The 14,567-nt window shown below is 51.4% G+C and overlaps 1 protein-coding gene across 1 annotated transcript in view; it reads right to left on the minus strand.

Moving 5' to 3' along the window:
- Positions 1-14,567, minus strand: part of CCDC40 (coiled-coil domain containing 40) — a 62,894-nt gene that overhangs the window by 25,077 nt on the left and 23,250 nt on the right. Inside the window, exon 10 of the mRNA XM_050764186.1 lies at positions 10,750-10,871. Coding sequence (XP_050620143.1) covers positions 10,750-10,871 — 122 coding nt within the window. The remainder of the gene's footprint in view (positions 1-10,749; positions 10,872-14,567) is intronic.

Here is a 14,567-nt window from a genome sequence, read left to right on the forward strand (position 1 = left end):
TGTAATCCCAGCACTTAGGCTAAGGTGGGCAGATTACCTGAGGTCAGGAGTTCGAGACCAGCCTGCCAACATGGTGAAACCCCATTTCTACTAAAGATACAAAAATTAACCAAGTGTCGTGGTGGGCACCTCTAATCCCAGCTACTGAGGAGGCTGAGGTAGGAGAATCCCTTGAACCCAAGCTGAGATCACACCACTGCACTCCAGCCTAGGTAACAGAACGAGACTCCATTTTTAAAAAGAAAAAGAAAATTTCATTGCTAAAAAATGCTAACAATCACCTGAGCCTTTATCAAGTTATACTTGATAAAGTATGCTGGTAGAGGGTCTTGCATTGATGTTGCTGGCTGCTGACTGATTAGGGTGGTGGTTGCTGAAGGCTGGGGTGACTGTGGCAATTTTTTTTTTTTTTTTTTTGAGACAGGGTCTGGCTCTGGTTCTGTCACCCAGGCCGGAGTGCAGTGGTGTGATCTTGGCTCACTGCAACCTCGGCCTCTTGGGCTCAAGCCACCTCCTCCTTCAGCCTTTCGAGTAGCTGGGACTACAGGTGCACACCACCCCACCTGGCTAATATTTGTATTTTTTATAGAAATGAGGTTTCACCATGTTGCCCAGGCTGGTCTCCAACTTCTGAGCTCAAGTAATCCGCCTGCCTTGGCCTGCCAAAGTGTTGGGATTACAGGTGTGAGTCACCCCACCTGGACGGCAATTTCTTAAAATAAGACAACAATGAAGTTTGCCACATGGATTGACTCCTCTTTTATGACAGATTTCTCTGTAGTATGTGATGCTGTTTGATAGGATTTTACCCAGGCAAGACCTTCCTGCAAAATTGGAGTCAATCCTGTCAAACCCTTTGCTGCTTTATCAACCAAGTTCATGGAATATTCTAAATTCTTTGTGTGTGTGTGTGTGTGTGTGTGTGTGTGTGTGTGTGTGTTGAGACGGAGTCTCGCTCTGTCGCCCAGGCTGGAGTGCAGTGTTGCAATCTTGGCTCACTGCAAGCTCCCCCTCCCAGGTTCATGCCATTCTCCTGCCTCAGCCTCCTGAGTAGCTGGGATTACAGGCGCCCGCCACCACGCCCGGCTAATTTTTGTGTGTGTGTTTTTAGTAGAGATGTGGTTTCACCGTGTTGGCTAGAATGGTCTCGATCTCCTGACCTCGTGATCCACCCGCCTTGGCCTCCCAAAGTGCTGGGATTACAGGCGTGAGCCACCATGCCCACCCAGAATATTCTAAATTCTTTGTTAATTTCAACAATGCACATGGCATCTTCACAGGAGCAGATTCCACTTCAAGAAACCGCTTTCTTTGCTCATCCATAACAAGCAACTCCTCATCCATTAAAGTTTGATCATGTGAACGCAACAATTCCATCCCATCTCAGCTCTACTTCTCATTCTAGCTCTTGCTGTTTCCACCACATTGGCAGTGACTTTCTGCACTGAAGTCTTGAACCCTCAAAGTCATCCACAGGGGTTACAATCACTTCTGTTAATGTCGATATTAGGTTGGTGCAAAAGTAATTGCGGTTTTGCCATTAAAAGTTATATTTTGGGGCTGGGCGTGGTGGCTCACGCCTGTAATCTCAGCACTTTGGGAGGCCGAGGCGGGCAGATCACCTGAGGTCAGGAGTTCGAGACCAGCCTGGCTAACATGGTAAAACCCTGTCTCTACTAAAAATACAAAAATTAGCTGAGCATCTGGCCTCAGCAGCAACCACCCCTGCCTCCACCCTCTGAGCTTTGCATGTTCCACTAACCCTGGGCAGGCGGCAGATGGAGGTGTACACACACAACATGTCTTAAGTTTGCTGTCTTAAATGGGGGCAGTCCGTGGTTTTGCCGAAAACCAATTACAATAGTTAACGTCAAAGGTCACTGATCACAGATCACCATACCAGGCGATGACAATGAAAAAGTCTGAAATATGAGAACGACCAACACGTGGTGCAGAGGCAGGAACGGAGCACAGGCCACTGGAGAAATGGTGCCGACGGACTTGCTCCACACGGAGCTGCCATCAACCTTCAATTTGTAAAAAATGTGATTCCTGTAATCCCAGCACTTTGGGAGGCCAAGGTGGGCAGATCACAAGGTCAGGAGATCAAGATCACCCTGGCTGACACGGTGAAACCACGTCTCTACTAAAAAATACAAAAAATTAGCCGGGCGTGGTGGCGGGCATCTGTAGTTCCAGCTACTCGGGAGGCTGAGGCAGGAGAATCGCTTGAACCAGGGAGGCAGGGGTTGCAGTGAGCTGCAGTCACCCCAGTGCTCTCCAGCCTGGGCGACAGAGTGAAACTCTGTCTCAAAAAAAAAAAAAAAAAAAAAAAATGATTCCACGCAGTAGGAGAAGGCGAGACACATTGAAACGAGATGTGCCTGTATTTACCCAAGAGAAACGGAAACAGGTATCCACACAAAGGTCTTTTCAGAACAGTCACAGCAGCTTTCTTCATGGTATTCCAAAGGTAAAAGCCAAATGTCCATCTGTTGGTGGATGGACAAATACATCTGATGTATCCATGCAAGGGAATACTATTCAACAATAAATAGGAACAGACTACTGATCTTGCAACATGGGTGGGTCTCAAAAGCATGATGCCAAGTGGAAGAAGCCAGACGAGAAAAGCTACAGACTGTGCGATTCCATTTATATGACATTCTAGAAATGGCAGAGCTATAGGCACAGAAGGCGGCACAGCGGTTGCCAGGGCTGGAGGTATGCAATTTTGTACATAAATTATCCCTAGTAATCCTGACTTCAAGTAAATAAGTTACTCATTTTCTTTTTTTAGGAAGGAGCGGCCTTATAAATATCTAAATTTGACAATACAAATAAGATGTCTGATTTAAAAAGATACACTCACAAACTGTTCGACAGAACTCCTAACATGCTGGCGGGGGGCTGGGGGAGGAAACGCGTGCCTGAGGGTGCGCGGACATGCTAACGAGTCTCCTTGTCACAAACGGAGAAAGACGATGGTATTTTAAAATCCTTTTCTCTGATTTTCAAATGTCCTGTAATGCAATCACTTATGCTTGATAAGGGTTTTTTTTTTTTTTTTTTTTTTTAAATCACACTTTAAAAACTCCATAGATTAGCAGGCACCAATAGAAAATACAGGTTCTCGTCAGCTCACGGTGGGGGTGCAGCCCAGCAAACCCGTCGTAAGTTGAAAATATCCTAAGTCCAAAATGCAGGCTGCGTGCGGTGGCTCATGCCTGTAATCCCAGCACTTTCAGAGACCAAGGAGGCAGATCACCTGAGGTCAGGAGTTCAAGACCAGCCTGGCCAACATGGTGAAACCCCGTATCTTTTAAAAATACTAAATTAGGGCCGGGCGCGGTGGCTCAAGCCTGTAATCCCAGCACTTTGGGAGGCCGAGACGGGTGGATCACGAGGTCAGGAGATCGAGACCATCCTGGCTAACACAGTGAAACCCCGTCTCTACTAAAAATACAAAAACTTAGCCGGGCGAGGTGGCGGGCGCCTGTAGTCCCAGCTACTCGGGAGGCTGAGGCAGGAGAATGGCCGGAACCCGGGAGGCGGAGCTTGCAGTGAGCTGAGATCCGGCCACTGCACTCCAGCCTGGGTGACAGAGCGAGACTCCATCTCAAAAAAAAAAAAAAAAAAAACTAAATTAGCTGGGCGTGGTGGTGGTGCATGTCTGTAATCCCAGCTAGCTGAGTGGTTGAGGCAGGAGAGTCGCCTGAACCCAGGAGGTGGAGGTTGCAGTGAGCTGAGATTGAGCCATTGCACTCCGGCCTGGGCGACATGAGTGAAACTTCATCTTAAACAAACAAACAAACAAACAAAAAACCCAAAATGCACTTCCTGCAGATTGCCTGCCAGGCGCCCCGGCCCAGCCCAGCCTCCCTCAAACGTGCTCAGGACACTCCTATGAGCCTACGGGTGGCAAAATCATCTCACACAAAGCCTGTTTGATAACGAAGTGTTGGGCATCCATGTAATTTATTGAATACCGTGCTGAAAACCAGGGAGGTTGTGTGGGACTCGAAGCCCAGTTTCTGTTGCCTGCCTGTTGCTTTAATACCATGGTAAAGTCCAAAAATCGTTAAGTCAGGGACTGTCTGTAAACGAAACAAAAAGAACATATGGAATCTAGAATATGGCCCAGGTGTTGGGCCCTGGGCCTCTGAGGATGAAGGGGGGAACGCAGGAGGTGTCCAGCAACCTGTGGTCAAGGCCGGGTTCTCTCCCAGGACGCTGCCCACGGCTATTGTCCTCGGGTTGGCCTGCCCGGCAGCCGTGGCCACAGCTGAGGGCCTGGGAGGAGGCTGCGAGGCAGTGCGACTGACCGATTCACATCTCGGGGTAAAGGGGCGGCGGCTGCGGGCCAAGACCTGTCTGCCCCCTGTATTTCCTGCCAGGAAATAGGACAAAGGCAGGTAAGAGGACGGGTGTTTTTGGCTGCAAGTCCCAAGGGCGTGTGAATTCTGATTAGGTTATCTGCCCCCAAGTTAAGTACAGTCCAGGCTTTGTTTTCTGAGTGAAAGTGAGCCATTTCCCTGCATACGTGATGGGAAGGGGCTGACTGTGGGCGCCTCGTGGTTATTCACCAGGGACCCATGTTGGATTCCGTGGACCGCCGTGGTCTTTGGAGGGTTGGTGTGGTGGGGCCGGTCTGGTCTCGAGGGTCACACACGGCTCCTTCAGGACTTCCGGCTGCTGGAGAGGGCAGTGTCCAGCTCCCACAGGCAGGCCCAGATGGACAGGGGACGTGCTCACAAGCACGGTCATTCCCCGGTGGGAAGGAGGGACGGGACACCGTGAGCTACCACAGCAGTCCTGACGGGCCTCACCCATGTCCCTGTGTCTGGGGACATTTATTTCTGTTTGTTTGTTTGTTTGTTTGTTTTTGGGACAGGTTCTGACTCTGTTGCCCAGGCTGGAGGGCAGTGGTACCATCTCGGCTCACTGCAGCCTTGACCTCCTGGGCTCAAGCAATCCTCCCACCCAGCCTCCTGAGTAGCTGGGACTACAGGTCTACAGGTGCACACCATCATGCCCAGCTAATTAAAAAAATTTTGAGAGACAGGGTCTTGCTCTGTTGCCCAGGCTGGAGTGCAGTAGTACAATCACAGTTCACTGCAGCCTCAAATTCCTGAACTCAAGTGATCATCCTGCTTCTACCTCTCAAGTAGATGAGACCACAGGCGCACACCACCACACCTGACTATTTTTTATATTTTATTTTAGAGACAAGGTCTTACTATGTTGCCCAGGCTGGTCTTGAACTCCTGGGTTCAAGGGATTCTCTTGCCTCAGTCTCCCAAAGCACTGGGATTACAGACAGGAGCCACTATGCCTGCCCATGGGGGCACATTTCTAAGGGGGTTGTTACTCTGTCTTTGGTCTGTGGCCTCAGGTCTGCTGGGTCACCAGTGTCCTTGGGTATATGGGGCGTTGGTGGTGACTGGGCCCCACCTGCCAGATCCCCAGGCTAGAAGGAGGCCTGCTGGGGACACTGTGGCAATGCCCACACCCAACCCATCCCACACTGCCTTCCACTCCTTTCTCCTCCATCAACTGGGGGCAAGGACAGTGTCCCCTTTGACGGGCTACACCAGACCGAGCTGAGCCTGGGGCCTGTCACCCAGGAAACGTGAAATTGCCTGCTTGTTGACTGGCTCTAATTCTGCATTCAGTCTTTCTCCATCCTGTCCTCCCTCCCTAGGGCAGGCTCCAGCACTCCACACCAAGGGGAAGAGCCTTTGAGGAGTTGTCTCTGCCATCATCAAGATTGAGGGAAAAGTAAGTCTAGGAGATTAGAGCAAGCCCTCAGTTTTCTTTCTTTTTTTTTATTTTTTTGAGACAAAGTCTCGCTCTGTCGCCCAGGCTGGAGTGCAGTGGCGCCATCTTGGCTCACTGCCACCTCCACTTCCCGGGTTCAAGCGATTCTCCTGCCTCAGCCTCCTGAGTAGTTGGGACTACAGGTGCCCGCCACCACGCCTGAATGACTTTTTGTATATTTAGTAGAGACGGGGTTTCACTGTGTTAGCCAGGATGGTCTCGATCTCCTGACCTCGTGATCCACCCGCCTCGGCCTCCCGAAGAGCTGGGATTACAGGCGTGAGCCACCGCGCCCGGCCCCTTCAGCTTCCTTGGGTTGACGTAAACAGGAAACAGAATAACACGTTTCATGTTTCTCCTGAACTTTTATGACCGTGTGCAAAACCCCTGAAGAAATAGAGAAGACAGGAAAAAAAAAAAAAGCAGCCAAGACAAGCACAGCTTCTGAGCTAAGCTTGCAGCTTGTGTATGAGACACGGGGGCAAGATTACGGTTACCGCCTCCTCCACCACAGCAACCCCCCACCAAGGACAGGGAAGTCAGACTGTCTTCAGAGCATTAGGTTGTAGACTCGACATCAGATGAAGAGAGACACGAAGGCATGGGAAAAGAGAAAGGGTGAGGTTCGGCTGGAACCTAAGCAAAGGTATTAACTTATCTGAAAAAATGCCACGGGCGTCAGGAGGGAGGAGGGGTGGGGAATGGAATGGAGAAAGCAGCCAAGGTCAGGGTGAGGGTTGCTCGGGGGACACCTCCCACCCATGTGGTTGGACTGGCCATGAACTTCGGGGAGGAGGCAGGAAGCATGCAGGGCTGGGGCCCAGGCATTCTGCCCTCTAGCGGGTCCCTGAGCATGGGTCTGCGTCATCGATTCCTGTGTCCTCCTCCCCCACAGATTATAATCTGCTAGTCCAAGTGTGCAGCATTTGGTTCTTTGGTGTTTATATTCCTTTTTTTTGGCACTATCTTGGCTCACTGCAAGCTCCGCCTCCCGAGTAGCTGGGACTACAGGCGCCCGCCACCACGCCTGGCTAATTTTTTTTTTTTTTTTTTTTTGAGACGGAGTCTGGCTCTGTTGCCCAGGCTGGAGTGCAGTGGCCGGATCTCAGCTCACTGCAAGACCCGCCTCCCGGGTTCACGCCATTCTCCTGCCTCAGCCTCCCGAGTAGCTGGGAGTACAGGCGCCCGCCACCTCGCCCGGCTAATTTTTTTTGTATTTTTAGTAGAGACGGGGTTTCACCGTGTTAGCCAGGATGGTCTCGATCTCCTGACCTCGTGATCCGCCCGTCTCGGCCTCCCAAAGTGCTGGGATTACAGGCTTGAGCCACCGCGCCCGGCCTCACCTGGCTAATTTTTTATATTTTTAGTAGACGGGGTTTCACCGTGTTAGCCAGGATGGTCTCAATCTCCTGACCTCGTGATCCACCCGCCTTGGCCTCCCAAAGTGCTGGGATTACAGTCGTGAGCCATCGCGCCCAGCCTCTTTGGTGTTTATATTTCATCACGCACACGAATGGGCTGTTATTCTCAGTTACACGTCAGGTTCTGGTGAGCTCGATTCATGTAAGCTAACTCCAGGACAAGTGTGCCTTCTCGGTTTGATGGCAAAACCAAGCTTCTGGGCCAGGGGGTCCTGCCCCACAGGGATCTTACAGGGTGAAGGCTCCAGACATGCCCAGACAGCCACCAGGGTACTGGTCCTGTATGCACCATCCTGACCATCAGCCAGGAATGTCACCATTTTCTAAGATGCTCTACAAATCTGAACATCTCAAGGTCAATATTTGAGGTATAGTTCAGTCACTGCACTCCTAGCTTGGAAGTCCTAAGCAATGCAATAATTTATTTCTGTAATAATGGCCCTCACCTATTAAACCTGTCTCCAAGTTGCTTCTTCAAATCTATCTGGGTGCAAACAGCAAATCTCTGCAATTACTGTTTACACTTCTCACAATGTCCTACATGGCCTGCACTTTTAAAAGATTGGCTGGGCGCAGTGGTTCTCTCCTATAATCCCAGCACTTTGGGAGGCCAAGGCGGGTGGATTACCTGAGGTCAGGAGTTCAAGACCAGCCTGGCCAACATGGTGAAACCCCCTCTCTACTAAAAATACAAAAATTAGCTGGGCGTGGCAGTGCGTGCCTGTAATCCCAGCTACTCTAGAGGCTGAGGCAGGAGAATCGCTTGAACCCAGAAGGCAGAGGCTGCAGTGAGCCAAGATGGCACCACTGCACTCCAGCCTGGAGGACAGAGCGAGACTCCATTGCAAAAACAATAAAAATAAAATAAATAGAAGATGGGCCTCACTCCTCCACGGGGCCTTGGTGCACTGAGCTGCAGGTGAAGTCAGGGGCTCTCTCATTCGTGAAGTGTTTGTGCGTGTACATATTTGGTTAAAATATTCACTCAACATTCTGTGCATGCATGTTTTATAAAACAAGATATCTATTTTTTTCATTGATCCGATTGGCACAGTCCTAAAGTGTGACAACACACTGAGCTGTCAGGGGACTTTGAAACACTGCTGCCGGGGGTGTGACTGTCACAATCCTACTTAGCAATACCCGCTAGACCCAGACATTCCAGGCTTGATGGATAATATAAAAAAAATTAGGCCGGGTGTGGTGGCTCATGCCTGTAATCCCAGCACTTTGGGAGACTGAGGCAGGCAGATCACCAGGTCAGGAGATCGAGACCATCCTGGCTAACACGGTGAAACCCTGTCTCTACTAAAAATACAAAAAATTAGCCAGGTGTGGTGGCAGGCGCCTGTAGTCCCAGCTACTCGGGAGGCCGAGGCAGGAGAATGGCGTGAACCTGGGAGGCAGAGCTTGCAGTGAGCCGAGATCACGCCACTGCACTCCAGCCTGGGCGACAGAGCGAGACTCCATCTCAAAAAAAAAAAAAAAAAAAAAAAAAAAGTCATTCCCTTCACTCTCATGAGTCAACAATATAAAGCCAAAGGGAACACTGTGGTTTGATATAGGCGATGTTTGGTTGAAGCCTGGTTTCCCCTGTAAAGATGCAGGTAGAGGAATCGGAGCCAGCTGTGGCCGGACAAGGGCCCCTCTCCCTGTGTCACCGGGGTTGCCAGCACACCGGGACGAGAGGACTTGGCCATCTGCCCACATGGGTGGCTTTTTCCTCCTGCCCCAAGGCTAGGACTTAATACCTGACTGTTAATTACACTGCTCAGCTGCCACGGGCCTTGAGAAAAGTCAAGGCTGGGTTCTCTCTGAGCATCCAGCACCTAGCCTGACTCTCCAAGGCTCATGGCCTGTGAACTCCGCAGTGTCCCCAGGGGAAGGTGCCACCTCCGAGATGTTCCTGTGGTCCAGCTCTCCCCTGCATCCCAGACTAACCAGCGTCCTCTCTGCAAACTGTCCTCGTTGCCCTCAGAGACATGGCTTCCTTTTGGTTGCAAAACATTGTAAAAATCGTATTCGATCAGGTCTCCTCCTCCCCAGCCCGCAGTCACTAGCACCCCCTCCCACGACAAGCAAAGGCTCCTGGTTTTCTGGGATCTCCTCCCTAATTTCTGTGCAATCGCAAGAAAGCGTATACGTTCGTCCAGTCTTCCTTCCCTCTCGTGCTCTGTGGGAGCACACCACACACACTGTTCTGCACCTCATTGCTTTTTCCACTTAACAGCGTGTCCTGAAGCACTTTCCAAGTCAAAATACAAACACCGCTCATTCCCGCCTTGCCACCATGTGGCATTCCACTGGGATACTTCAACAGGGAAGCTTTCTGCCCGGGGCATCGAGGGTGTTTGCGCGCCTTTGTTATTGTGGTGTTGCTGTAGATAACCAGGTCCAGGAATGCTATGCTCACCAGGGTGCTATGTAATTTTTTTTAAATTCAAGCAATTCTCTGCCTCAGCCTCCCGAGTAGCTGGGATTGTAGGCGCCCGCACCATGCCTGGCTAATTTTTGTATTTTTAGTAGAGACGGGGTTTTACTATCTTGGCCAGGCTGGTCTTGAACTCCTGGCCTCATGATCCACCTGCCTCGGCCTCCCAAAGTGTTGGGATTACAGGTGTGAGCCACCATGCCCGGCCGGAAATGAGTATGTTTAATCCAGCATTATTCATTTGAAAATGTTTTGGTCTAAAAACTTTTAAAAACAAAACGGTTTCTTTTTGTTTCTTTAGTCACAGGAGCCAAAAGGAAACGCATCTCCTGGTTGTGTGACTGCTGCGGGCCACCTGGCTGTGGGTGCTGTGGGACCAGTCTGTCCCTCATTCCTTGGTCCAGCCTTTCTTGAGCGCTTGCTGTATGCCAGGCTCTGTGCTGGGCACAAGGGGTGGAAACTACGAAAGGTGGACGTGAGGTTAAAGCTCAGCGGGTGAGCCACGTGCCACCACAGTGCCCAGCTTTTGCCTTCCAGGTCCCGACACCTGGTCACCCTGGGTGGTTTTAGGAATGAAGGCAGCACCTGTGTCTCCAATGCCCCGCCCCGAGCCATGCATCCATCCCCAGAAGTGACGGGATGCCTGGAGGAGGCCTCTTCCTCCCCTTCCTTTGGAGATTAAAACAGAATTTCAGTTGGAATGCAGCCCTCAGGCAGAACAACTGGACGGGATGGGGTTTCCGCACTCAGGTGGTGATACTGCAAATCAAAGGGACACCTTTACCTCCCAAAGAGACCTTTCTCTTTACCCTGCTCTCTGTTTCTACTTAATCCTGCCAGGAAATCTGAGCAGAAAAGCCTCACTCCTCCCAGTGCCGCAGTGTTGGAAAGGATTTAAGAATCGCTGAAATCTTATCAAACAATGAGGGAGCTTTCCAGATGGAAGCCTGGACCCGGGGCTCCAGGTGCACCCTCTGTCCCAGAGATCCGGTAGACCCAGAAGGAGGCGCGTGGGGCAGGCCTGCCACGGACCCCTGGGGTTCCCGCGTGTCCTCACCGCCTGTGGCCCTGCAGTACCTGAGTGCCTCCAGCACTGCCCTGTGCGCCTCATCACGGTGCTTCATGCCCACCAGGCTGGTGGCCCACTGCTGCAGGATGCGCCTCTTCTCCATGCTGATGGCATCGATCTCTGTGCAGGCCTGCAGCCAACGGGGGAGAGGGCAGGAACGGCTGTCTCATTTCATTTGCAAGTAAAGCCCAAGAACACTGGAGCCTCACATTCCCAAATCTTCCTCTTTTCCTTCTATCACCTACTTTCCTTGATCATGCATCCGCAGAGGAGTAAACATGAGCCTGAATGTAGCTTTCAAGATAACCCGCACCTGCTTTGAGCCTTTGCTCAGGGCCTGTGGTGCTCAGTGCTTGGGAATGAGGAGGGAGAGGGAAGGCAGGAGAGGGAGGAAGGGGGAGGGAGGAGGGGGAAGATGAAGGAGGGAGGAGAGGGAGGAGGGGGAAGATGAAGGAGGGAGGAGGGAGGAGAGGGAGGAGGGGAAAATGAAAGAGGGAGAAGGGGGAAGATGAAAGAGGGAAGGGGGGAGAGAGTGGGGAGAGGGAGGAGGGAGGGGAGGAGGGAGAAGAGGAGGGGGATCCTGGCCAGCATCCGTGAAACACCATTGTGGGGTTGGTGGTGTCATTGATTCAGGCTGAGGTCCTACAGGATGTGACGGGCCCAGCACCACTTCCTGTAGGGAACCCACGATGGAAGGAGGTGTTTGTCTCAAGAATGACCAGACCTGGATGCTCTCGTCCAGCCAGGAGAAGCAGGGCTGCCTAGACTGGGAATGAGGAGGCACAACTGGACAGTCAGGTGTGGGTAGGTCAGGCAGGCTGAGGGAGGCTGGAAGTCTAGGGGCATCGTGGGGGGCGGGGAGGGGCCACCTGCAGTAAGGGCTTGGCCCCATGTAGGGAAGGGGCTTGAAAATGAGGTGGGTGGTTCAGGAATTTACTCCAAGGGCAAGGGGAGTTCCTTTATGCCCGGGGCACAGAGGTTAAGGCTGGTACAGCTGCCTGGGCTGAATCTCACCCGCTGTGCCTCAGTGCCCCCAGCTGTGATATAGGTACAAGAGTGGCACCTACATCCCGGGGCTGTCGGGTCAAGTGAGTTGAGGCCTGCATGCCCAGCACAGCCTGGATTGTGGTCTTATTTTGAGTGGTGTTTGGGATTCTTGATGAGTCATCCCCTAATGCAAAGCATTGTGACTTTAGCAAGCCGGCGGCCCGAGTCAGCCAACTGGGGCATCCTGCGGAACGCCAAGTCCCAGAAGTGCCTGCACGCCGTGACACCCAGACAAGCTTGGTAGACAATGACTGAAGCCACAGTGCATTAGAACATCACAGGGGAGCCGAGGGCAGCGCCAGGCATGAGAGAGGCCATCGCCCTGGAGACACCACGCTTGGTTGTGAGGGTTTCTGAACCATCTATTCATTATGATATAACCTAAAAAGGTGTGAATTAAGTACACCACGATGAGGGGGACTGGTTTTTCCTCTCACAGACACTTACTTAGGATTACTGAGCAGCCTAGGAAGGGACATTGTGTACATCCAGGGCCTGGCTTCCCTTTTGTCTGTAGTATTTCCTTGTATTGTAGCTGACATGTTACAGCTCTCTCTCTGGGGTACAGAGTGATATTTCGCCACTTGTGTACTGCTTGAATCAGGGCAATTAGCATATCAATCACCTCCAGCAATTGTTATTTCTTTGAGTTGGAAACATTCAAAATCCTCTCTTCTAGCTATCTGAAAATGTACAACAAATTCTTGTTAACTAGGCTGGGTGCGGCGGCTCATGCCTGTAATGCCAGCACTTAGGGAGGCTGAGGCGGACGGATCACCTGAGGTCAGGGGTCTGAGACCAGCCTGACCATGGGGTGCAGGTGTCTCTTGGATGCACGGACTCCCTTTCCTTTGGATAAATGCCCAGTTGTGGGACTGCTGGGTCACAGTTTTGTACTGGGGTAAGTTATTTACAAAGGAGGCTGCTCCGTGCCATTGGGCAGTGGGAGCCGGCCCAGGCAGCAGGTGGGCACCCAAATCCAGCCAGGATGCACCTTAAACCGAGCCTGTGCGGGGCCTCCCCATGGTGTCCCCAAAGCTGCCGGCCGCGGCCTGGTTGACTGAGGTGCAGGTCAAGGCATAAAGGCGGAAAGATGGCTGCTGGGCTCTGTCACCTGTGCCTTTAGACCTCAGTTTTTCACAAAGGCAAGTGTTCGGCCAGTGTGAATAGAATGTGCAAATAAGCAAAAAGAAAATGAAAATGCCAGTAATCCTACCACTTAGAGATAACCATTTCCAGCTTCTCACCCCTGTGATTGTGTGTGTGTGAAATCAAATTCTTTATATTGTTTCATAAGCTCCTATTACTTTTTTTTTTTTTGTTTTTGAGACTCTCGTCACCCAGGCTGGAGGGCAACGGCACAATCTTGGCTCACTGCAATTTCCGCCTCTGAGTTCAAGCAATTCTTCTGTCTCAGCCTCCCGAATAGCTGCAATTGTAGGCACTCACCACCACGCCTGGCTAATTTTCGTATTTTTAGTAGAGACGGGGTTTCACCATGTTGGCCAGGCTGGTCTCGAACTCCTGACCCTTAGGTGATCCGCCCACCTCGGTCTCCCAGAGTACTGGGATTACAGGTGTGAGCCACCATGCCCAGCCACATTAAAAATTAATGTATTGTGCCAGGTGCAGGTGTATTGTGCCAGTGCTGCCCATAATCCCAGCACTTTGGGAGGTTGAGGCGGGGGGATTGCTTGAGGCCAGGAGTTCCCAACCAGTCTGGGCAACAAAAAGAAACCCCGTCTCTACGAAAAGAATAATAATAAAAAAAAAAAAATTAGCAGGATGTGGTGCCGTGTGCCTGTGGTCCTACCTACTTGAGAGGCTGAGGTGGAAGGATTGCTTGGACCCAGAAGTCTGAGGCTACAGTGATGGCCCCAGTGCACTCCGGCCTGGGTGACAGAGTGAGACTTTGTCTCCAAAAAATGAAAGTAAGAAAATAATATCGACACAGGTTTCCATGTCAGTAGAGCTCTTTTTGGTGGGGTATATTCTGATGCACAGGTGTATGAAAATGGGCTTCATTAACGTCCCCTTCTTGGGGTCCTTCTTTCTGATGACACAGAACACGGCGATAAGCGCCATCTCCCCCATGAGTTTCTATTTATTGTATTTATTTATTTGGAGATGGGGGTTTCGCTCTGTCGCCCAGGCTGGAGTGCAGTGGTGCAATCTTAGCTCACTGCAGCCCTGACCTCCTGGGCACAAGTGATCCTCCTGCTTCAGCCTCCTGAGTAGCTGGGACTACAGGTGGCTTTACTGTTTTTAACATACAAAAATGGTATCTGCGTACATCTTTGCTAGGTTCCTTGGAATGCAGTCTAAGCCATGGCAGGGTGCGGGGTTAGGGTTAGGGTTAGGGTTAGGGTTAGGGTTAGGGTTAGGGTTAGGGAGTGGCTGCATATGACCATATTGCCCTGGATAAAGATCTTGATAAAGATAAAGGCCAATCTGTATTTTCGTGGTCAACAGCAGGGAGGGCTCATCTCTCCTTATCTTTGCCAACTCCGTAGGGGACTCCCTGTCCTTTGGTTACTTGTGACTTCACTCGATGAACGGGGGGCCTGCTGTTGCCCCCGCACTGTTCCGGGTGCTGGAAATGAGAAATGAACGAAGTGCGGGTGGCTCCCTTCCCTGGGGGAGGTGCATGGAAGAGAGGGCGGCAGGTGCAAAAGGAACCACGTAGCCCACCTGCCTCTAGGGTGTGGAAACACAGAGGCGCGTCTCCTTGGCTTTCAGCATCTCTTCACATCCCTGGATTTACTAAAGGCTGTGAGTT

This window comes from Macaca thibetana, chromosome 16, assembly GCF_024542745.1.
Source record: "Macaca thibetana thibetana isolate TM-01 chromosome 16, ASM2454274v1, whole genome shotgun sequence".
Lineage (NCBI taxonomy): Eukaryota > Metazoa > Chordata > Mammalia > Primates > Cercopithecidae > Macaca > Macaca thibetana.